This window comes from Oncorhynchus gorbuscha, linkage group LG02 (assembly GCF_021184085.1).
Source record: "Oncorhynchus gorbuscha isolate QuinsamMale2020 ecotype Even-year linkage group LG02, OgorEven_v1.0, whole genome shotgun sequence".
NCBI classification, from domain to species: domain Eukaryota; kingdom Metazoa; phylum Chordata; class Actinopteri; order Salmoniformes; family Salmonidae; genus Oncorhynchus; species Oncorhynchus gorbuscha.
Genome location: NC_060174.1, coordinates 38193564 through 38218969, shown reverse-complemented (window position 1 = coordinate 38218969; position 25406 = coordinate 38193564). Strand labels below are relative to the sequence as shown.

The 25406-nt window shown below is 43.2% G+C and overlaps 1 protein-coding gene across 4 annotated transcripts in view; it reads left to right on the top strand.

Moving 5' to 3' along the window:
• The first annotated feature begins 11510 nt into the window (after positions 1–11510).
• Positions 11511–25406, top strand: part of LOC124001949 (serine/threonine-protein kinase WNK1-like) — a 44610-nt gene continuing 30714 nt past the window's right edge. For all 4 annotated transcript variants that reach the window (XM_046309152.1, XM_046309135.1, XM_046309144.1 and 1 more), the window contains exons 1-2: positions 11511–11656; positions 15710–16936. In XM_046309152.1, coding sequence (XP_046165108.1) covers positions 16193–16936 — 744 coding nt within the window. In that variant the 5' untranslated portion in view covers positions 11511–11656; positions 15710–16192. The remainder of the gene's footprint in view (positions 11657–15709; positions 16937–25406) is intronic.

The window sequence follows — 25406 nt, the reverse complement described above, 5'->3', positions numbered from 1 at the left end:
CACAGCTCTTACTTCTGTCAAGACGTGTTTTAAGTGGTCCGGTTCCGCCCAGGGAGCTTTTGATCTTCTAAAAGAACGTTTTACGTCCGCTCCTATCCTCGTTACTCCTGACGTCACTAGACAATTCATTGTCGAGGTTGACGCTTCAGAGGTAGGCGTGGGAGCCATTCTATCCCAGCGCTTCCAGTCTGACGATAAGGTTCATCCTTGCGCTTATTTTCTCATCGCCTGTCGCCATCTGAGCGCAACTATGATGTGGGTAACCGTGAACTGCTCGCCATCCGCTTAGCCCTAGGCGAATGGCGACAGTGGTTGGAGGGGGCGACCGTTCCTTTTGTCGTTTGGACAGACCATAAGAACCTTGAGTACATCCGTTCTGCCAAACGACTTAATGCCCGTCAAGCTCGTTGGGCGTTGTTTTTCGCTCGTTTCGAGTTTGTGATTTCTTACCGTCCGGGTAGCAAGAACACCAAGCCTGATGCCTTATCCCGTCTGTTTAGTTCTTCTGTGGCTTCTACTGATCCCGAGGGATTCTTCCTTATGGGCGTGTTGTCGGGTTAACAGTCTGGGGAATTGAAAGACAGGTTAAGCAAGCACTCACGCACACTGCGTCGCCGCGCGCTTGTCCTAGTAACCTCCTTTTCGTTCCTGTTTCCACTCGTCTGGCTGTTCTTCAGTGGGCTCACTCTGCCAAGTTAGCTGGTCATCCCGGTGTTGGAGGCACTCTTGCGTCTATTCGCCAGCGCTTTTGGTGGCCGACTCAGGAGCGTGACACGCGCCGTTTCGTGGCTGCTTGTTCGGACTGCGCGCAGACTAAGTCGGGTAACTCTCCTCCTGCCGGTCGTCTCAGACCGCTCCCCATTCCTTCTCGACCATGGTCTCACATCGCCTTAGACTTCATTACCGGTCTGCCTTTGTCTGCGGGGAAGACTGTGAGAGCCGCCAATAAACGCAGGATTAAGAGTCCAAGGTATTGTTGCGGCCAGAGAGTGTGGCTTTCCACTCGCAACCTTCCTCTTACGACAGCTTCTCGTAAGTTGACTCCGCGGTTCATTGGTCCGTTCCGTGTCTCCCAGGTCGTCAGTCCTGTCGCTGTGCGACTGCTTCTTCCGCGACATCTTCGTCGCGTCCATCCTGTCTTCCATGTCTCCTGTGTTAAGCCCTTTCTTCGCACCCCCGTTCGTCTTCCCTCCCCCTCCCGTCCTTGTCGAGAGCGCACCTATTTACAAGGTACATAAGATCATGGACATGCGTTCTCGGGACGGGGTCACCAATACCTTGTGGATTGGGAGGGTTACGGTCCTGAGGAGAGGAGTTGGGTTCCGTCTCGGGACGTGCTGGACCGTTCACTCATCGATGATTTCCTCCGTTGCCGCCAGGATTCCTCCTCGAGTGCGCCAGGAGGCGCTCGGTGAGTGGGGGGTACTGTCATGTTTGTCATTTATTATCATGTCTTGTCCCTGTGCTCCCCATTCTATTCGTTTCCCTCTGCTGGTCTTATTTGGTTCTTTCCCTCCTTCTATCCCTCTCTCTCCCCTCCCTCTCTCACTCTCTCGCTCTCTCTTCTCTCTATCGTTCCGTTCCTGCTCCCAGCTGTTCCTATTCCCTAATCATCATTTAGTCTTCCCACACCTGTTCCCGATCCTTTCCCCTGATTAGAGTCCCTATTTATTCCTTTGTGTTCCGTTCCTGTCCCGTCGGTTCCTTGTTTAGTATTCACCATGCTGTGATTGCGTTTCGCCCTGTCCTGTCGTGTTTTTGCTGTGATTGTGTATCGCCCTGTCCTGTCGTGTTTTTTGCCTTCTTCAGATGCTGCGTGTGAGCAGGTGTCTCTGTCTACTACGGCCTGCGCCTACCCGAAGCGACCTGCAGTCTGTGGCCGCTTCTCCAGTTATTCCCCTCTACAGACTAGAGGATTTCTGTTATTCCCTGTTTGGACTTAAATAAACTCTGTTTCTGTTAAGTCGCTTTTGGGTCCTCTTTCACCTGCATGACATAAACAGGGGTTATACACGGCCGGAGTTTGGCTTTCGGAAGCAAAAAAGAGAATGGGACGCGCCGAAAAAGAGATTAAATCTAACAAGGTTCGAGAGACACTACCCACTGCTCCCGCAGATACAGAAGTTAACCAATTGAGTGGGGGCGAGGATAACAAACTATATCTTCCTAGATTATACCAACAATGCAGAGATAATCCAGTTGACGAATTTGTGATTATAAGAATATGGGTGCTGGAGCAACCGGTGAAATTACCACCCAAGTATGTGGATCCCGCGGAAACTAAGAGAGGTATAATGAAGTTAGAGAAGGAAATAAAGTCGAGAAAAATGAATAAGGTGGGTCAAAAGAAAAATACAAGATGTTTTAATTGTAACAAAATTGGACATTTCGCCCGGGAGTGTAACACTCCACGAAAAAATCGTCAACAGGTTGTAATTTAAATGTAGGGAATAACGGAGAGATACGATACAATTTCGGGCTATCTGGACGTTATAGCAGGGTACGTTAAATGTTAGGGTAAATTAAATTTAGAAGTTCGGTTGGGTTTACTCTGATGATTAGAATTCAAAACTGAACTCAATCTGAATAGGGAATATATATTTTACAAAGGCAGGCAGATTTGTGTCTATAGCCAAGCAACGGAATTACTAGACACTCAAATGGGGCTATATAGTGCAACGCTTTGGACTATAAATTAGGTGAGAATAGTTTAATCGTAAGAAGTTGTGATTGTTTTTCTAATTATTGATTTTTGGTTAAGGTAACGCCAGTGAATTTGAATGAAAAGTAACGTATTCTAAAAATGATCTGATTTCCGACCTCAATGTGCGGAACAAATGAAAAGTCTTATCTTAAAGGGACAGTGCACGGTAATCACAGTGGTTTGAGTGTATGACAGTGGAAAATATTGTGGGGGACAGCTTTTTTCCATCTACGTAACATTGCAAAAATCAGAAACTTTCTGTCCAAAAATGATGCAGAAAAATTAATCCATGCTTTTGTCACTTCTAGGTTAGACTACTGCAATGCTCTATTTTCCGGCTACCCGGATAAAGCACTAAATAAACTTCAGTTAGTGCTAAATACGGCTGCTAGAATCCTGACTAGAACCAAAAAATTTGATCATATTACTCCAGTGCTAGCCTCTCTACACTGGCTTCCTGTCAAAGCAAGGGCTGATTTCAAGGTTTTACTGCTAACCTACAAAGCATTACATGGGCTTGCTCCTACCTACCTCTCTGATTTGGTCCTGCCGTACATACCTATACGTACGCTACGGTCACAAGACGCAGGCCTCCTAATTGTCCCTAGAATTTCTAAGCAAACAGCTGGAGGCAGGGCTTTCTCCTATAGAGCTCCATTTTTATGGAACGGTCTGCCTACCCATGTCAGAGACGCAAACTCGGTCTCAACCTTTAAGTCTTTACTGAAGACTCATCTCTTCAGTGGGTCATATGATTGAGTGTAGTCTGGCCCAGGAGTGGGAAGGTGAACGGAAAGGCTCTGGAGCAACGAACCGCCCTTGCTGTCTCTGCCTGGCCGGTCCCCCTTTTCCACTGGGATTCTCTGCCTCTAACCCTGTTACGGGGCTGAGTCACTGGCTTGCTGGGGCTCTCTCGTGCCGTCCCTGGGGGGGTGCGTCACCTGGGTGGGTTGATTCACTGTTGTGGTCGGCCTGTCTGGGTCCCCCCTTGGGTTGTACCGTGTCTGAGATCTTTGTGGGCTATACTCGGCCTTGTCTCAGGATGGTAAGTTGGTGGTTGAAGATTTCCCTCTAGTGGTGTGTGGGGGCTGTGCTTTGGCAAAGTGGGTGGGGTTATATCCTTCCTGTTTGGCCCTGTCCGGGGGTGTCCTCGGATGGGGCCACAGTGTCTCCTGACCCCTCCTGTCTCAGCCTCCAGTATTTATGCTGCAGTAGTTTATGTGTCGGGGGGCTAGGGTCAGTTTGTTTATCTGGAGTACTTCTCCTGTCCTATTCGGTGTCCTGTGTAAATCTAAGTGTGCGTTCTCTAATTCTCTCCTTCTCTTTCTTTCTCTCTCTCGGAGGACCTGAGCCCTAGAACCATGCCCCAGGACTACCTGACATGATGACTCCTTGCTGTCCCCAGTCCACCTGGCCATGCTGCTGCTCCAGTTTCAACTGGCCTGGGCCCTAGGACCATGTCCCAGGACTACCTGACATGAGGACTCCTTGCTGTCCCCAGTCCACCTGGCCATGCTCCTGCTCCAGTTTCAACTGTTCTGCCTTACTATTATTCAACCATGCTGGTCATTTATGAACATTTGAACATCTTGGCCACGTTCTGTTATAATCTCCACCCGGCACAGCCAGAAGAGGACTGGCCACCCCACATATGCTCTCTAATTCTCTCTTTCTTTCTCTCTCTCGGAGGACCTGAGCCCTAGGACCGTGCCCCAGGACTACCTGACATGATGGCTCCTTGCTGTCCCCAGTCCACCTGACTGTGCTGCTGCTCCAGTTTCAACTGTTCTGCCTTATTATTATTTGACCATGCTGGTCATTTATGAACATTTGAACATCTTGGTCATGTTCTGTTATAATCTCTACCCGGCACAGCCAGAAGAGGACTGGCCACCCCACATAGCCCGGTTCCTCTCTAGGTTTCTTCCTAGGTTTTGGCCTTTCTAGGGAGTTTTTCCTAGCCACCGTGCTTTTACACCTGCATTGTTTGCTGTTTGGGGTTTTAGGCTGGGTTTCTGTACAGCACTTTGAGATATCAGCTGATGTACGAAGGGCTATATAAATAAATTTGATTTGATTTGATTTGATTAGAAATAAAGCAGTTTTGGTTGAGGGTTAGAATTACTGTTTGAACCGCAAATGAGAAAGTGGTTCAGGATTCTGTCTTATAACATTAGCTGTGAAGTTTTTTGAATGGGCTATTAGGGATTTGGTATTGTAACAGAGAGAAAGTCATATTTATCATTGAGAATAAATAGGGGAAGATAACATATTTTGAGCCAACAGGGCAGGGAAGAAATTGAGATATTTTTGTTTGGTTTTAACACTCGGTTACAGGAGTGTCAAAAGACGGGAGACATTACCTGTGTAATGGGGGAGGTTGTCCGTATGATAACCAACTTGGGACAGTTTTGGGACTGGAGAAGAGGATATCTTTGTTCTCCCTGTCATGAAGGGTGGCATGGTGTCCACCTGGTGCTGGATAAGAATAGCTGAGAGGACCAGATGGGTTATAAGAATGCTTTGTTCTGCTTTACTCTGTTATCCATGACCAAAGTTTTATTCCACACTTTGCAACACATTAAATCCATGTTATTGTCAGATAGAGGACTGAGGGTCCCCAAGGAGAGGGCTTGTTAGTATAGGAAGGATTTTTAATATGGTTGGCATTTATTAGACCTTGATTGATTATTATGAGTTTTTGAATGGTGTTGCATTTAGCAGGAATGTAGGACATCTGTGATGATTTAGGATTATTGTTAGGATTAATATAGATTGATTGAGGGAATTTGTGGGGAATTTGGAGAAAAGCCTCTCATAGACATGAGAAAGATAACAGTACAGACAGATAGGGGAAAAGACAGGATGAGCCCTCACTGCAGAGACCTTGAAGGTTGGAGAGCAGAGAAGTTTCAGGAGGGGAGACAGGACGAGCAAAGATAACATAGTGAGTAGATAATTGTGACTGAAGGATGATGTCAGACATAAGGATGGTATACTAAATCTTACCTAAGTCATTGTTTAAAACAAGGCAAGGTTGTTACCTGGGCAGAGCCAGGTAACAAAAGGGGGGAGGTAAATGGTGTTCTAGAATAGGATAAAAAAAAAAGATTTTAGCTAATAAACAGAACGAATAAGAAACTGTTTTATTAACCAAATCTGTATGTCCAAGATTTTACAGATAGGGGAGAAGGCAGACGGAGGGGCCCTCCCCCGCACTGCAAAGACCTTGAAAGTTGGAGAGAAGTGAGGAGAGTTTTGGAAAGGGGGGGGCCAGGATAGGCAAAGATAGCAATTGCTGAGTGGAGACAGGGGAGAGAGTTGGACATGTGGAAAATGATGGGGGCGCTCCTACAGGATAATGTCAGAACAGAAGGATAATATACTAATCTTACCTAAGTCATTATTTAGAGTAGGTAAGGTTGATACCTGGGCAGAGCCAGGTATCAAAAGGGGGAAGATGGTTAAATTGTGGTCTAGGATAGGATGGGGACTATTGGATAAGAAACTAATCATTTAAAAATGTAGCTAACAAATGGACATAGAAGTTAAAGATATAATCAGATAAAACATATGAGAAATTGTTTGTTAACCAAGCCTGTATGTCCAGGATTTTATGCATTACAGGTGATCTACAGGTGAAGTCACTCAATCCAGTCCCAGAGGCTTGGGGACCATAGAAGACCCCTGGTGACAGCTAGCTGAAAGAGCTACCCAGATTCATATCGCACGGCGGAAGGGTAAGACACTTTTTCACTGTCGGACAATAAACAGAGTTCGGGAGAAGAACTGGAATTAACAGAATTCCGGGGGCCAACTCTCGAATGAAGTATGAAATCCTCCCTGTCCTGTCACCCCTGTTTTTGTTCATAGGAGTGAAGATGTGTCTGGCTCTGGCTGTTGATATGTTCTCGGGGAGAGGGTGGGGCTTCACATGTGCACTGACCGTCCTGAGCTGTTTTATTGTGGGGGCCATATTCCTGATTCACCATGATCCCCCGGAGAGTGCCAAAGAGGATAATTTGACTCATGTGCTAGATGAGGGAAATGGGATGTTACCAAAGATTCTCAAAAGGTCACTGAAACAAAACAGTAAGGAAGTGAGGGTGGAATTTGGCAAGGATCTCTCAGTAGAATTTTGTGTAGACCAATTGGGGTCATTCACTCCTTGGCAGTCTAGAACCATGGGACATGGGACATGAGCCAGGTCATAGCTCACACTGAAAGAGATGGCTACGTAAACCCATACACTCAATTTGGGACCAGGTGGAGTATAGTAAGGGTTGTCGTTTTGGACTGTGTTCCCGAGCAGAGGAAGTATTGTATAAAGGTGCGAATTAACATTAAAGCGGTCAATACTCAGGACCTCGGGTTATGGTATGTGGGCTTCGACCAGTTTTCAACTGATACTATGGTACCGTTCCAGGTGGCAGAAGTTAGAGTCGATAAGGAGAATATGATCGGCCGAAGTTCAACCAATCCCTCTAAAACAACGGCAATTCCTAGTGTAATCATCCAGGGTAAAGGACCAGTACGAATAGTTCAGACCAAAGACCTTAAAGAAGTTATAGAGGTAGAGACTGGATTTGGGGAGTCCAACTTATGGTTGGAATGGATTCAATATACGGCCAGATCAGTGGCTAAAGATAAATGTTATGCCTGTCCAAACGGTCGAAGTTAACAACCATCCCTTTTCCACTGAACGGAATTAATTCCCCTAAGGGAATGGCATGTATGGTAAAGCTATTCATGAAAGCAGGAATGCCAAATAAAATAAAATGGGCCAGTGTCGACATCTGGTGGTTGTGTGGGGGAATGAGTTTGTGCGGTATTGCCGACTGATTGGAATGGACTATGTGCTTTAGTACATTTAGGAAGGCCTTTTACACTCATACAACACCAAGACATGAAGTTAGCAAAACGAGAGAGATGCTCCATCTGGGTCTTTTGACGACAGAGTATATATTGATAACATTGGGGTGCCACGAGGTGTGCCGGATGAGTTCAAGGCAAGAAATCAGATACTAGCAGGATTAGAGTCAAGCATTTTTTAGAGTCAAGCAATGTAGACTGGATTAATTATATTTATTATAATCAACAGCGCTTTATCAATTATTCCAGAGATGCGATTAAAGGTTTGGCAGAACAGACTGAAGCAACCAGCCTGATGGCTTGGCAGAATAGAATTGCATTGGATATGTTATTGGCTGAAAAGGGAGGGGTATGTGTGACCTTCGGGAACATGTGTTGTACTTTCATCCCGAATGGCACAGCTCCGGACGAATCAGTGCCCGAAGCCTCAGCTGTTTTGACCACCCTGGCTCACGGGTTGGCAGAAACTCTGGGGTGGATATTTCTCTGAATTAAATTGGGTTGACAGTATTTATGGAAAAATGTGGTGTTATGGGCCACTTTAACCTGTGTGACTGTGTTAGTCTTGTACGTACGTGGTTGATTGCGTGTATGTATGAAAGTTATTGTTTCCAGGACTATAGAGAGATCAATGACACTACAGATGGGGCCGTTATGGGCCAATTCCAGGTTCCGACCCATGGAGGACTGAAGGCATATCTACAGAGGAAGTGGACGAATCTGGATCTGTCATTTGTGGGGAATTTATGTTTGATGAGGCTAGTGTTGAGATGAAGGGGAATTAGATTGTAATTTGTTTCCATGATTAAACTGTTTTTTAATGAAGGTCGTGACGAAAATCCGGAAGGAAGAGTTATGATTCTGATGTAGGTTTAAAAACAGTTGGAGTTAAGGTTAGATTTGATTAATGATATTTGGAGAGTTGGATAGCGTCTGCTAAATGACTTAAATGTAAATGTAAAATAATAATGTTAATTTGTTGATTACGTGTGTGTCTATTCATATGATAATCTGATAAACCTCTATAAAAAGCTTAGTTAAATTCGTTTATACTTATATTTTTTATGATTAAATAAAACTAGATGTAGAATTGAATGTATAATATTTGATCAAAGGGAGGATTGATAGAGGAAAATATAGTTTAGATGATCAATTATGTATTCGTTAATGATTAGAAACCATTTATTCTAATACTATTATGTTATGATATGAAAAGTAAAGGTTATTGGTTAAGCTGTTACTGAAAATGTAAGCAGAACTAATTTGATTGTCTGTGCCTCTTGGGAAGGTCAAGGGGGAGAAAAAGCTTTTCAGACAAGATAAGAATGTTTGGGTTTTGTTCCATTGTTGAGAGAAATCTGCATCTTTTAGACAGGTTGTAATGTCTGGTTTATGAGGGGAGTAGAAAACATCTCCGGACCTAAACAAAAAAACAACGGGGCTATCGTGGGAAACTGATGATGTCATTTTGAGTTTATAACCTGTGGAAATCTGTGTATGTGGTTAGTACTCTCTGGAATTAAAACGCTCTTTAACCTGGCTTTTAAGACTGGTCTCAATCTACTTCATGCATAATTAATGAACTTACAACTCATTAAATGAATTAGAAATGAGTGCTAATTGGTATTGGCAATTAAAACATTAAAGGAATTTAGAATTCCTCTATCATCACGGTGGCAACATCCACCCGTAACACGCGCTCCAGCAGGTGTATCTCACTGATCACCCCTAAAGCCAACACCTCATTTGGCCGCCTTTCGTTCCAGTTCTCTGCTGACTGTGACTGGAACGATTTGCAAAAATCGCTGAAGTTGGAGACTTTTATCTCCCTCACCAACTTCAAACATCTGCTATCTGAGCAGCTAACCGATCGCTGCCGCTGTACATAGTCTATCGGTAAATAGCCCACCCATTTTTACCTACCTCATCCCCATACTGTTTTTATTTATTTTATTTTATGCTCTTTTGCAAACCAATATCTCTACCTGTACATGACCATCTGATCATTTATCACTCCAGTGTTAATCTGCAAAATTGTAATTATTCGCCTACCTCCTCATGCCTTTTGCACACAATGTATATAGACTCTCATTTTTTCTACTGTATTATTGACTTGTTAATTGTTTACTCCATGTGTAACTCTGTGTTGTCTGTTCACACTGCTATGCTTTATCTTGGCCAGGTCGCAGTTGCAAATGAGAACTTGTTCTCAACTAGCCTACCTGGTTAAATAAAGGTTAAAAATAATAAATACACGCAAAAATGTGTATTGTCGCCACCAACAGGTGTGAAAAATTCACTAAAGAAAAGTAAATTCCACTGTCTACAGGAAAGATCAAATTAACATTATTCCACACAAACTACGAAAAAACGAAGAAAAAAAACCAATATATATATTTATTCCCGCTCCTTCAGTCATTTGAAACCTAAAATCCCCCGCTCAGGCTCGACAGGGTGGGACCACACGAGTCAGTACCAATGATGTACAGTGGCTTCAGAAAGTATTCAGACCCCTTGACTTTTTACACATTTTGTTGTGTTACACCCTGAATTTAAAATGAAATCAAGTTAGATTTTTTTTGCAAAGAAGAGCACCTATTGGTTGATGGGTGACAGTGAAAACATGTTTTTGCAAATGTATTGAAAATGAAGTAAGAAATATATTTTTTAGATAAGTAGAAATATAAAATGTACATACAATACTTTATGGAAGCAACTTTGGCAGCGATTACAGCTGTGAGTTTTTATGGGTAAGTCTGTCTCTAAGAGCATTCCACACTTGGATTGTTTTGCCTGTGCTTAGCTTCATTCTATTTATTTTTATCCTGAAAACTCCTCAGTCCTTAACAATTACAAGCATAACCATAACGTGATGCAGCCAACACTATGCTTGAAAATATGGAGAGTGGTACTCAGTAATGTGTTGTATTGGATTTGCCCCAATCATTACACTTTGTTTTCAGGACAAAAATATAATTCCTTTCCACATTTTTTTTGCAGTATTACTTTAATGCCTTGTTGCAAACAGGATGCATGTTTTGGAATATTTGTATTCTTTACGGGCTTCCTTTTCACTCTGTCAATTAGGTTAGAATTGTGGAATAACTACAAAGTTGTTGATCAATCCCCAATCTATCAATAGGTGCCCTTTGCGAGACATTGGAAAACCTCCCTGGTCTTCATGGTTGAATCTGTGTTTGAAATGTACTGCTCGACTGAGGGACCTTATAGATAACTGCATGTGTGGGGTACAGAGATGAGGTAGTCACAAAAAAAAACAATTTTAAACACTATTATTGCACACAGTCCAATCAGCTGATTATGTGACTTGCTAAGCACATATTTACTCCTGAATGTATTTTGGCATGCCAGAACAAAGGGGTTGAATACTTATCGACTAAAGATATTTCAGCATTTCATGAATTCGTAAAAGAAACATAATTCCACTTTGACATTATGGGGTATTGTGTGTGTATGGACCAGTGACAATTCAAAAATTGTATCACAACAAAATGTGGAAAAAGTCAAAGGGTCTGAATACTTTCTGAAGGCACCGTACATATTATACTGTAAATACACTGTAAATATTCCCGCTCCTTCAGTCATTTGAAACCTCAAATTCCCTGCTCAGGCTCGACAGGATGGGACCACACGAGTCAGTACCAATGATGAACAGTGCATTCAGAAACTATTCAGACCATTTGACTTTTCCACATTTGTTGTGATACAGCTTAAGTTGAAAATGAAATCCATTTTTTTAATGTCACTGGCCCACACACACACACACACAGGTTTTTTTTTCGTAGTTTGTGTGGAATAATGTTAATTAGATTTTTCCTGGAGACAATGGAATTTAATTTTCTTTAGTGCATTCTTCACCCCTGTCCAGTTGGTGGTGACAATGTACATTTTTCCGTGTCGTTCGCCAATAAACCCAAAGAAGAAGAATCAACGCTGCCTGTTTGTGTTTGGAAGGCTCCAACCGGCTCCTTTGGCAAGGACCTTCTTGGGTAAACAAACGTCTCGGAGTTTTCTCACAACTTGATGGCTACTTATGGATGGAAACTTGACCACACAACGGTAAATGAAACTAACGATTAACGTATTTCTATTAGTATTAGCATTCTATGAGCGGGAGAGAAATCGCAGTTTTGGCAACGCGGAACTGTCCTTCGATGTTCTATGCGGAGATGGGCTAACAAAGAACTCTCGCTCCAGCTAGCCAACGCGAATTAGACAGATTTCAAACAGTCAAGTGCCAAATCTCATGTTCGTTTTTCGTCTTTGTATTATTATTGTTTTGTGTTATCGTTTCGATTTCATGATGATGTAATTTGACAAACGTTAATCAATTGTATTTTATCAAGTTGGGGTAGCAAAGTTGCCATCGTTGCTCGGTAACTTAAAGTAGTTAGCTAACTGAGATATTTCCAAAGACAGTACAATGTGAAGGTAGGCTAACTGCTTCTCCGACCACACTAGTTGGCGATACCATGGGGACCTTGGCTACTTAGCTCATGCGTAGAAACACGTCGTCGGGTCTAACGGTCGTCTCGCGCCGAACTGCGCATGTGCAGGCTGTCAACTCAAAGGCACTCCTGTGATATAAAGTTTTTTTTTTAACGAAAATGAAAACGTGCCAGTTGGTCAGTTTCACGAGGTTGGAGTAATAAGATGTTAAACCACTTAAGACATTTGCCTCAATTATAGGTTGCGCCTTTAGATTTTGAGAAAATTAACAACCAAGTAAGAATTGTTCACTTCTCTGGTTTGATTGGTCTGTTTCTCAAGCATTCCCAAAGGTCTTGCAATGTTGCGGCTTTGGGTTTAGAAACTTTTTATATTTCTATCACTCTTTTTTAGGTAAATTAATAATACTAGCTAGCTAACTGCGCAGTCGCAATGGAATGATGGGGAGCTAACTAACTAGTAGCTAACGTTTGTCGAAAGACTATACAGAAAAATAAAAAGACGATAGACTTTTTTTTTAACGGTTGTTTTTTTCTTTGTATTTTCTTCTACCAGATATATTGTGTTATATTCTCCTACATTCAATTCAAATTTCCACAAACTTCAAAGTGTTTCCTTTCAAATGGTACCAAGAATATGCATATTCTTGCTTCAGGGCCTGAGCTACAGGCAGCTGGATTTGAGTATGTGATTTTAGGGGAAAATAGAGAAAAAGTTAGGCTAAAACTGTTAATCCAATATAAATCCCCAATCACAATTGTAACATCTTTGATTGCAGGCGACGTTGGCTCGCTAAACTAAACTCGTATATAAATAGGTGTAACTGTCGTCTCGGCCGAACTGCGCATGTGTAGGCCGTAAAATCAAAGGCACTCCTTTAATATCAAGTTGCTTTTAGGGAAATTAAAACATTTCACTTTCACGAGGTTGGGAATAATAACGTGTTCAACTAGTTATGACGTTAGCTATAATCAAGGTTGTTACTTTAGAGCTCGAGAAAATTAACAGCTAAGAAGTAATCTTTCACTTCTCTGATTTATCAAACTCTGAACCCAAAAAGATCCCAGAAATGTTCAATACGCACCAAAAGGTTGTTCTAATTTTGTGCACAAATTTGTTAACATCCTTGTTAGTGGGCAGCAGGTAGCCTAGTGGTTAGAGTGTTGGACTTGTAACTGAAAGGTTGCAAGATCGAATCCCCAGCTGACAAGGTAAAAATCTGTTCTGCCCCTGAACAAGGCAGTTAACCCACTGTTCCTAGGCCATCATTGAAAATAAGAATGATTTGTTCTTAACTGACTTGCCTAGATAAATAAAGGCAAAATAAAAAGTGAGCTTTTCTCCTTTGCCAAAATCCACTTGTCAGGTGTGGTGTAACAGTATAACTTTAGACCGTCCCCTCGCCGGGGACGAGGGGACGAAGCATCGTTGCACCCACGAAGCATCGTTACCCATCGCTCCACAAAAGCCGCGGCCCTTGCAGAGCAAGGGGAACCACTACTTCAAGGTCTCAGAGCAAGTGACGTCACCGATTGAAACGCTATTTAGCGCGCACCACCGCTAACTAGCTAGCCGTTTCACATCCGTTACAGTGGCACATCAAGAAGCCGGTTAAACAGCATGATCACAGGTGCATGTTGTGCTGGGGACAACTAAAGACCACTCTAAAATGTCCAGTTGTCACACAATACAATGCCACAGATGTTTCAAGAGTGTGCAATTGGCATGCTGACTGCAGGAATGTCCACCAGAGCTGTTACCAGATAATTTAATGTTAATTGTCTACCATAAGCTGCCTCCAACATAATTTTTGGCAGTATGTTCAAACGCCTCACAACTGCAAACCAGGTGTGTGGGCGAGCGGTTTGCTGATGTCAACGTTGTGAACAGAATGCCCCATGGTGGCGGTAGGGTTATGGTATGGGCAGGCATAAGCTACGGACAACCAACAAAATTGCATTTTATCGATGGCAATTTGAATGCATAGAGATACCGTGGTGAGATCCTGAGCCCCATCATCCCCCATTCATCCCCCATGTTGCAAGGTTCTGTATACAATTCCTGGAAGCTGAAAATGTCCCAGTTCTTCCATTGCCTGTGTACTCAGCAGACATGTCACACTGTTGCGCATGTTTGGGATGCTCTGGATCGACGTGTACAACAGTGTGTTCCAGTTCCCGGCAATATCCAGCGACTTTGCATAGCCATTGAAGAGGAGTGGAACAACATTCCACAGGCCACACTCAACAGCCGAAGATGTGTCGTGCTACATGAGGCAAATGGTGGTCACACCAGATACTGACATACCTTGTGACCAACAGATGCATGTCTGTATTCCCAGTCATGTGAAATCCATAGATTAGGGCCTTATGAATTCATTTCAATTGACCAATTTTCCGTATATGAACTGTAACTCTTTGAAATTGTTGCATGTTGCATTTATATTTTTGTTGTGTGTGAGATATATATATATACACACACACACAAAATAACTGATTAAATATTGAATTTGGCATTTACTGCTATAGCCCATAGAAATGTATTGAATAACACATTCATATATGACAAAACAGAAAGTAAATAAATAATAAGGAACAAGGTTTTGAAGTGAGATCTATACCTGAGAGGGAAAATAACTTAGAAAAAATAAATGTACACCCATGTTTGGTCATATTATTTTTGGCACATTTGACCCCCTATGCATGTTTTACAGCCCGGTACTTACTCCCCTGAAGATTGTGTGCGTCTTAGAGCAGAACAACCGACACCTTTGTTTGTGAGTCTCCCCTTTCGATATTGGTGTGTAACTCTGACGGTTCGGTCTGGACATTCGGTTTTGTGAGATGACCTCAAAATGACAAAGTCAGTGACAGAGTTGAGACGATTGTTGTCGTACAGCCAAACAACTGACACTGTCACATATTAGTTTGTAGCTCAGACGGTTCGGGTTTTACAGACGGTTTCGTGACAATTTTCTTGTCTGGATCCTCGTGTAGAAAAAGGCCACTTTCACAAGCTCCCATGTTATGGAATAGGCGTAAACTTTATATCGGCGGAAAGAGGGCCTTGAGTTGCAGCCACTACAACAAACAGTAAATCTCTAGCATAAACACACAGGGAGCTATTCAATATTCAAAATGACGTCACTTTGTGAGGCACAGGTGTGTCAATCGACTCTAGGGGGTTTAATCAATGTGGTTTAGACCCATAACAGTGTGACATAACTAGGACAGAGGGTTGCATAAAACCTTGTAGTGTTTCAAAGCTGCTGTTGGGTTGGCGTTGAATGCAGTCGACTACAACGTTCAAGCCAATGAAGCTACTGTCGTATTATGTGTAAATATTGTGATATTTAGTTACCTAGTTGAATCACTGTTACTCTGCTGTGTACTGTAAAGCTTGAGATAACTGTCTGCCACTTGACCACCACAACACGGTAGCTACAGATATTCACTCTGTAAATGTACTGCTTCTTAACAACTTTTTTTAAACAGACATTCCTCAAACCTCTTTGCACTCATTGTGGGAATTTGGCCTGATAAGTCAGGAATTCTAGATTTTCTGACCAAACCCTCACCTCGCCTGCCCTTAAACCAGTTTTCCCTTTCCCCCCTGAATTTTGTTATGCTGATCTCATCTCTCCCTGCTTCTTTCCCCCTGCAGTGACACTTGATCTCAGCTGGCAGTGTGTGGCCTGTCGTTGCCTGCAGTGAAGCTCAGTGCCTGGAGCAGAGTCTAGCTCTTTCCCCCACCCTGGTGGCTCCTTATGATGGATCGCGGTTGTACCTGGTTTCTTGCGGCATGGATGGTGTGTATCTAAAGGGTCTTGTGTATCAGCATCAGCTTTTCCTGTTCTGTGACGGTGTTCTGTTCATTTCCATCTACAAAAGAACACCCTCCATCCAGACGTGGAGCCCTGTACACCTGCAGACTGTTTTAAAGCAACAAGCATACAGCTAGGAATAGGAAAGGGGAGATCTGCAAAACAAGCTCCTGTTTAGTGGCAGTCTGATTTAAAAATAAAAAATACAAAGTTTTTTTTTTTTTTTGACCAGATTTGTTTAATTCCAAAACCTGTATGGAGGATGTTTGACTTCCCTTTTCTCTGTTGAATCGTATCCGCTCACTCTCACGTTGGGTGGTGGGATGTCGGAAAAGCCCAACGACAAGATGGTGAAGTTCCTGGCTCCCCTTTCCAAGAGTGGTAATGGCAACGTAAACAACGGATCTGGCTCGGACTCACTTGTTGGTGAAAGGGTGGCAGTGGAGGTGAGGCACCGCCACCACACCATGGAGCGCGATCGCTGCACCGCTGAATATCGACCATTCTTCCGCCGCAGCGTCATCAGCGACTCTAATGCCACCGCCCTTGACCTCCCTTTACCCAGTACAATCCCTATCTTCGCTCCCATTGTACCCCCCGTGCAAGATGTGTCCCATCCTGCCGGTCCACCCCCCACCCCAAGACCTGCACCCCGTGTGACTGTGACAGAGAGTGAAGGAGGAGAAGTGAAGGTAGATGTGTCTGTAGAGCAGGAGGCTGCCGTAGTACAAGATATCTGTGATGGGAAAGCAGTAGTGACTCAGCCAGCATACAGTCTAGCTGCCCAACCGCCAAGCCATACGACAGAACCTGGGAGTGGCGGTGAAGTGAAAGAGAGGGAAGAGGGGGAGGAAGAGAAGGAGAAAGCCCGGGTGGAGGCTGAACAGAGAGAGGCCGAGAAAAAGGTGCAGGATGACATCGAGGAAGCAGAGACGAAAGCGGTGGGAACGTCGCCGGATGGGCGTTTCCTGAAGTTTGACATTGAGATTGGACGTGGTTCCTTCAAGACTGTCTACAAGGGCCTGGACACAGAGACCACAGTGGAGGTGGCATGGTGTGAGCTGCAGGTAAGAGCATGTGCTTTTTAATTTTTCATTGATTTGACCTTTATTTAACTAGGCCTTTCGTTTACTGGCCCAACACTAACTACTAGGCTACCTGCATCTCAATACTATCTATTTAATAAATGTGTATCCTCAAATCCCACTCTTCATGACTACTGAGGTCTAGGCCCATAATTCTACATACCTATCTTTCCTTCCTGTGACTGTGGTACTGTCATGCGGTCTGAGTCACATTCAGGGCATTTGGACATAAACTGTGTGTGTGTCACCGGTGACACACCCTTAGGTGTTTTAAATCAGTCACAGTCATCCCAGCGTGTCCCTTCACATTGCCGTGCTCCGGTGATGCAAATTTACATGCAACTTTACGTGCACTGATATCATAGGCTAATTTATTAGGGGGTAATTCACCAACTGAGTAAGTGGAAACTAAAAAAACATGAGCTAGATTGCCAACTCTAAATATTATACCCACTGCTAGTAACCGTCTATTAATACATTTAATATCCTAAAAACTTTGCAGTTGTAGCCTACCACCCAATCGCAATGGCCAATGCGCGTGCTGTATCTCAAAGCCGTATCAAATATCTGTTGTAAAATAGTTGCTAATAATCCTCCTGATATTAGTTTAGTACACTAGTGCAATGTCTCTTTTGTTCTTCCGAACCCTCACCTTTGTATTTATTATAGATCTTATCTCATTAGTCGAGTTCCTGGCATTTCCTCTTTGAGATCTAGCCCGTTGCCAATAGCAATGTTACAGAGCTGACTAGGTTTGTGACAATACCAATATTGTGACAAGGAAACAAAACACAGGGGATTTAACTTGTTTAGGAAAACATCCCTAATGTCGGAAACAAACGTCATTATTTTGTCATCCAGAGTCAAATGGATTTATTTTCCAGGCTATAGCACACTATTTTACATACCGCAGGTTTTTAAAGAACCAGAGTGTGTGGCCTGCTTTGTGTTTTCATTTTTGCCATGGAAAAGATATTGGGATTCTGGTATTGTCCCAGCCCTAGGGACAACAATATATTTTCGATCAGGATGGACCCCTTCCTGAATATAAGGGTCATCTTCATTAGTGCACAATGCAGCAAAGCTTTTTAAATGGAATTTGACAATGTGTTCATATTGACCGTTTAGTACCTACTACATGGGTCTATGCCACCACAACACCGGTGACTGTTCACGTTCCAGTAGAATCTCGAGGCCCACAGCCAGAGTGATTTCCTCCCTGATTCAGTCTCCTGAGTCACAGCCACAGCTTTTTTCCCTTTTAATTGTTTGGATTCTTTCTGGTCAGAGGAAGGGCGCTAGAGTGGCCCCACACTTCCTCATTTTGTGATGGTTTTTTATTTATTTTTATGTAAAGAATGTGTTCTTCCTCATTGTGGTATTGGTTTGACAAGTGTTTCACAATGTGTTTATCCTTTACTCGTACAGTCACACAGAGCTGTGTTGCATGTTTTGTCTTGAAGGTCATGATGTTAAATTACAACTTCAAGTTTGTCATTTTTGCCGATTAAACGTGTAAGCTAGTAATGTGTCTCGCGTTAATGCAAAATAAATAAATAAATAAACTTTCTGCTCCACATCAGACACTTCTCCACTCGGATGAGAATTCAAAGGTTGATTATATACCCTGTATATAAAAACAAATGACCATATACAGTGCTCGCTTTGTCATTATGGGGTAGTGTGTGTAGATGGATTAAATGATTTTCCTTCATCAAATTTGAGAAAAAGGCTGTAACGTAACAAAATGTGGAAAGTCAAGGGGTCTGAATACTTATTATAAGTGAAACTGCCTTGTATTCAGACCCCTTGACTTTCCACATTTTGTTATGTTACAGCCTTTTTCTCAAATTTGATGAAGGAAAATCATTTAATCCATCTACACACACTACCCCATAATGACAAAGCAAACATTTATTAAAAATTAAAAACAGATATTTCATTTAAATAAGTATTCAGCCCCTTTACTCAGTACTTTGTTGAAGCACCTTTGGCAGCAATTACAGCCTGGTGTCTTTGGTATGACACTACAAACTTGGCACAGCTGTATTTGTTGAATTTCTCCCATTATTCTCTGCAGATCCTCTCAAGCTCTCAGGTTGGATTGGAAGCGTCGCTGGACAGATATTTTCAGGTCTCCAGGGATGTTCAATCGGGTTCAAGTCCCGGGCTCTGGCTGAGCCACTCAAGGACATTCAGAGACTTGTCCTGAAGCCACTCCTGCATTGTCATGGCTGTGTGCTTGGGGTATTTGTTCGGTGAACCTTCGCCCCGGTCTGAGGTCCTGGGCACTCTGGAGCAGGTTTTCTTCAAGGATCTCTCTTTACTTTGCTCCCTTCATCTTTGCCTCGATCCTGACTAGTCTCCCAGTCCCTGCCGCTGAAAAACATCCCCACAGCATGATGCTGACACCACCGTGCTTCACCGTAGGGATGGTGCCAGGTTTCCTCCAGACCTGACGCTTGGCATTCAGGCCAACATGTTCTATGTTGGTTTCATTAGACCAGAGAATCTGGTTTCTCATGGTTTGAGAGTCTTTTGGTGCCTTTTGGCAAACACCAAGTGGGCTGTTGTGCCTTTTACTGAGAAATGGCTTCCGTTTAGCCACTACCATGAAGGCCTGATAGGTGGAAAGTGGAAAAAGTCAAGGGGTCTGAATGCTTTCCGAATGCACTTTATATTGACACTCTCTGAGCCTGTCATAACAATCACAGATCCCACACATACCAAGAACGTGGAGATGCTGCTATCACATCCCTTCCCCCTCCTCAGCCCAGAGAGAGAATTCTGCACATGCTCAGTCCGCCCCTGAGCTCATTGCTTTTGTGAATTTAAAATGGGTCAGATTCCTGACTGATGAATTTCTAATCTCCTGTGTGAAGTGCAGCAGGCTGGCCTGCCAAGGCCTGTTTCTTCAGCTCTCTATCTATCCATCTTCTATCCCCCCCCCCTCCACTTAGTCCCTTCTCTCTCCCCTTCCACACTCCATCCATTCTACAGAGATTATGCTGATAGTGGCATGTGACTAATCTCTCCCCAGGATTCAGACATAAAGCATATAACCAATCAAGCTGCACATTTGATTTTCTATTGCCTCAGGATATATTCTTGCCTTTTCTTTATTTTGTGCTCCCTCTCGAACTCTACATTTCAAATCTTTGTCACAAACATAAATTGGTGTGTGCTATGCCATTGCTGAGAAGTATAAGTTAACTATCTAAGATCTGCAAAATAAATTATCTCCAGCTCAGGGCTCCAGCTATGCATTTGGCTTGCTAACTTGCTAGCTTGCAAGATCAAGCTTCTTGGGTACAGAAGAGACAATCTCCTCCTGGATCAAGATCCCCGCTGCCTAAATTTGTTTTGAGCGTAAAAAAAATATATGTTTTTTGAATTAAATATTGCCCATTGTGTGGTAATACCGTATACCCTGGTATGGTACAGGAATGGTATGAAACTCCAAAAGTCAATACCACCCAACCCTAGTAGGCACTATGCTGGGAGGTGCTGAAATCCCCTCACACGGTTATTAAAGCTGTCCTATGATCAGTAAAACTAAAGCACAAGGCTTTATTCCCCAGACATAGTCTAGGTTATACACTGCTGAAAAAAATAAAGGGAACACTAAAATAACACATCCTAGATCTGAATGAATGCAATATTCTTATTAAATACTTTTTTCATTACATAGTTGAATGTGCTGATAACAAAATCACACACAAATTATCAATGGAAATCAAATTTATCAACCCATGGAGGTCTGGATTTGGAGTCGCACTCAAAATTAAAGTGGAAAACCACACTACAGGCTGATCCAACTTTGATGTAATGTCCTTAAAACAAGTCAAAATGAGGCTCAGTAGTGTGTGGCCTCCACGTGCCTGTATGACCTCCCTACAACGCCTGGGCATGCTCCTGATGAGGTGGCGGATGGTCTCCTGAGGGATCTCCTCCCAGACCTGGACTAAAGCATCCGCCAACTCCTGGACAGTCTGTGGTGCAACGTGGCGTTGGTGGATGGAGCGAGACATGATGTCCCAGATGTGCTCAATTGGATTCAGGTCTGGGGTACGGGCGGGCCAGTCCATAGCATCAATGCCTTCCTCTTGCAGGAACTGCTGACACACTCCAACCACATGAGGTCTAGCATTGTCTTGCATTAGGATGAACCCAGGGCCAACCGCACCAGCATATGGTCTCATCTCGGTACCTAATGGCAGTCAGGCTACCTCTGGCGAGCACATGGAGGGCTGTGCGGCCCCCCAAAGAAATGCCACCCCACACCATGACTGACCCACCGCCAAACCGGTCATGCTGGAGGATGTTGCAGGCAGCAGAACGTTCTCCACGGTGTCTCCAGACGGTCACGTCTGTCACGTGCTCAGTGTGAACCTGCTTTCATATGTGAAGAGCACAGGGAGCCAGTGGCGAATTTGCTAATCTTTGTGTTCTCTGGCAAATGCCAAATGTCCTGCACGGTGTGGGGCTGTAAGCACAACCCCCACCTGTGGACGTCGGGCCCTCATACCACCCTCATGGAGTCTGTTTCTGACCGTTTGAGCAGACACATGCACATTTGTGGCCTGCTGGAGGTCATTTTGCAGGGCTCTGGCAGTGCTCCTCCTGCTCTTCCTTGCACAAAGGCGGAGGTAGCGGTCCTGCTCCTGGGTTGTTGCCCTTCTACGGCCTCCTCCACGTCTCCTGCTGTACTGGCCTGTCTCCATCAGCCAGGAAGCATAGGAACTGAGAAGTGGTCTGTTGTTATCACCTGCAGAACCACTCCTTTATTGGGGGTGTCTTGCTAATTGCCTATAATTTCCACCTGTTGTCTATTCCATTTGCACATCAGCATGTGAAATTTATTGTCAATCAGTGTTGCTTCCTAAGTGGACAGTTTGATTTCACAGAAGTGTGATTGACTTGGAGTTACATTGTGTTGTTTAAGTGTTCCCTTTATTTTTTGAGCAGTGTACAACACCCACCCCAACCCCATGTACACCGAGGCCCATCTCTTCCCTCACAGACTAGAATAGACCAGACATGCTTTCCAGCCTCCCAGCTCCAGACAAAGCCGGTGTGTGAAGACTGGTCACGGAGGACGGGTATCACCAGGGCTCTATTAGGTGTTCTTTGATATTTTGCTGTGGGACCTAACATTTTATTTTGGAAGCACCAGTGCGACCAGGGGGGAAAAAATCACCCAGATAATAATTGTTGTAATGATAGGCTTCACTGTGCAATTGTTTGAGTGCCCTAGAGAAAAAAGTGAGCACAGATTCTTTAATATTGTAAAGAATGCACCAGCGATTTGTAGTTCTTGTAACTTTCTGAAGAGAACTGCATGGGAATGCCTGTCTACCACTTTGTGTAGCCAGTTAGCGATGCCAAGTACCATCAAATATATTTTATTTTCTTCTCCTGGCCTCAAAACTGATCTCCTGATGTGGTTTTAATCATTGTTATGGACTTGGAACATCAAATTATATATTTTTTAAATAAAAAAATAATAGATTTTGAGTGAACCTGGAAAAACTAAACTGAGTAGTTTTTTGTTGTTGTGGTTTTTGATGTTATTATGACTGTTAAGTATTCTGAGTGGCTGGTAGATTTTTTTTCATCTATCTGGTAACTTTACCAGTATATCTAACCCAGAGTCTGGTGGCACAGCTAGCACTGCGATGCAGTGCCTTAGACCACTGCTCCACCCGGAGGCCCGCCGCACTGCTTCTTGACTCACTATTCGGTTAAAAGGATCGGGGTCCCGCTAGCGGGACAACTTCCGGTGAGACTGGAGGAGCGTAAATCAATAAATATTCGTAAATATTATGGATTTGAAACTTTTATAAATGTCTATCAACTGAAAGCTTAAATTCTTGTTAATCTAACTGCACTGCCCGATTTACAGTAGCTATTACAGCGAAAACACGCCATGTGATTGTTTGAGGACTGCGCACCACATCTGATTTGTCATCCAAAGGGTCCCAGCTATAACATGTAGTGTCTTTAGATCAAATCCTTCTTTACATCCCAAGAAGTCAGTTTAGTTGGCGACATCGATATGAATAATCCACTCGTTCAACTTTCAGAGAAAGGAATCTGAAAATCTACCCCTAAACTTTGTTTCAACAAGTCAAAATACGTTTCTATTTACTCCTCAGATACCCTAAAATGTAATCAAACTATACTATTTATTTCTGAAAGAAGTATGTTAATTAAGGAAACCGATTTTATCAGGTGAGTAATTGTCATTATTACAAATAAATAAAAATCAGCCGATTTTTAATCAGTATCTGCTTTTTTTTGGTCCTCCAATAATCGGTATAGGCGTTGAAAACTCATCGGTTGACCTCTAGTTTCAATAAACCGTTAGTCACCTGGAAGCTTAGCTAAATATGGTCTAACTTAACCATTACATACATCATTGTTGTTGGTATAACCACTGACCGAGTAGCTTGTTAGTAGCTCGAGTGTACAACAGGGCCTTCTCTCTCAGGAAGGAAACCTTCAAAATTAGACTCTATTAATTCTTACAAAGATTTTATTAGTTTCAGAAACAACCTGTATGATGACATCGCCAAGTCAGAAATCATATGACACCTCTGCACAAAATATGAATAATGGCACAGAAATGTGTAGGAGTAGTTTTGCTTTCGTTCGTGAGTGAAAGCTTTGCATAGGCGCTTTGTTGCGGGACTGTAAAAAATGCCCGGAATGTAAAATAACGTTATTAACTGGTTCTCGTTCTTTTAAAATAACAGTATAGGGAATTCCATAAGGTAATTCAAGAAATTGTCAAATAGACTAGACGGTTTCTCTTTCACCCTTCAATCGCTGTTGAGTAGCGCACGCGCCCCTCCTTTTGTGCTTCACAGTCCAGGGGCAGCTCTCTCCCTCCCATCCGAATCAGAACTATTGATAAATGATCCAACCCAAATGTAGAGTGGTAGTCCCTTATCCTCGTGTACAATCATCTCAAACTCCTTATTTACATTTGGTATTCCCAGAGTGGGGACTTCGCACAGCGTTTGTTTAAACTTCTCAAACACTTCTTGACACCCTGGTGTCCATTATACTGGTTCGTGTCTCTGCCCCCCCCCCCCCCTCCTGGACCTCCTGGTTCATCCTTGGGAGCAATTTCCAAACGCCTGAATGTACCACTTTCATCTGTACAAACAATAGTACGCAAGTATAAACACCATGGGACCACGCAGCCATCCTACCGCTCAGGAAGGAGACGCGTTCTGTCTCCTAGAGATGAACGTACTTTGGTGCGAAAAGTGCAAGTCAATCCCAGAACAACAGCAAAGGATCTTGTGAAGATGCTGGAGGAAACCGGTACAAAAGTATATATCCACAGTAAAACGAGTCCTATATCGACATAACCTGAAAGGCCGCTTAGCAAGGAAGAAGCCACTGCTCCAAAACTGCCATAAAAAAAGTCAGACTACGGTTTGCAACTGCACATGGGGACAAAGATTGTACTTTTTGGAGAAATGTCTTCTGGTCTAGTTGGAATGTTTGGCCATAATGACCATCGTTATGTTTGGAAGAAAAAGGGGAGGCTTGCACGCCGAAGAACACCATCCCAACCGTGAAGCACTGGTGCACTTCACAAAATAGAGTGCATCATGTGGAGGGGAAATTATGTGGATATATTGAAGTAAAATCTCAAGACCTCGTTCAGGAAGTTAACGCTTGGTTGAAAATGGGTCTTCCAAATGGACAATGACTTCCAAAGTTGTGGCAAAATGGTATTGGAGTGGCCATCACAAAGCCATGACCTCAATCCTATAGACAATTTGTGGGCAAAACTGAAAATGTCTTTGAGCAAGGAGGCCTACAAACCTGACTCAGTTACACCAGCTCTGTCAGGGGGAATGGGCCAAAATTCACCCAACTTATTGTGGGAAACTTGTGGAAGGCTACCTGAAACGTTTGACCCAAGTTAAACTATTTAAAGGCAATGCTACCAAATACTAATTGAGTGTATGTAAACTTCTGACCCACTGGGAATGTAATGAAAGCTGAAAATATATGATTCTCTCTACTATTATTCTGACATTTCACATTCTTAAAATAAGTGGTGATCCTAACTGACCTAAGACAGGGAATTTATACTAGGATTAAATGTCAGGAATTGTGAAAAACTGAGTTTAAATGTATTTAGCTACGGTGTATGTAAACTTCCGACTTCAACTGTATGTTTTCCTTCAACTCACTTTTCCACCCTTTCCAACTGGAAAGCCCTCTCAATCATCATCACCCAGTACATTTCTCTTCCACTCTAACACTAGTTTACCTTTAACATATCTTCTATGCTTTTACCTCTCTTTCCCTCTAACATTATTTTACCAGGTGAACAAAAAGGTTTTAATTACAGACAAAACAAAACTTATTTTCACAGGCAGGCCACTGCCCCCCTGGAAGGCTTCGTGTATTTTAGTCTCCCCTA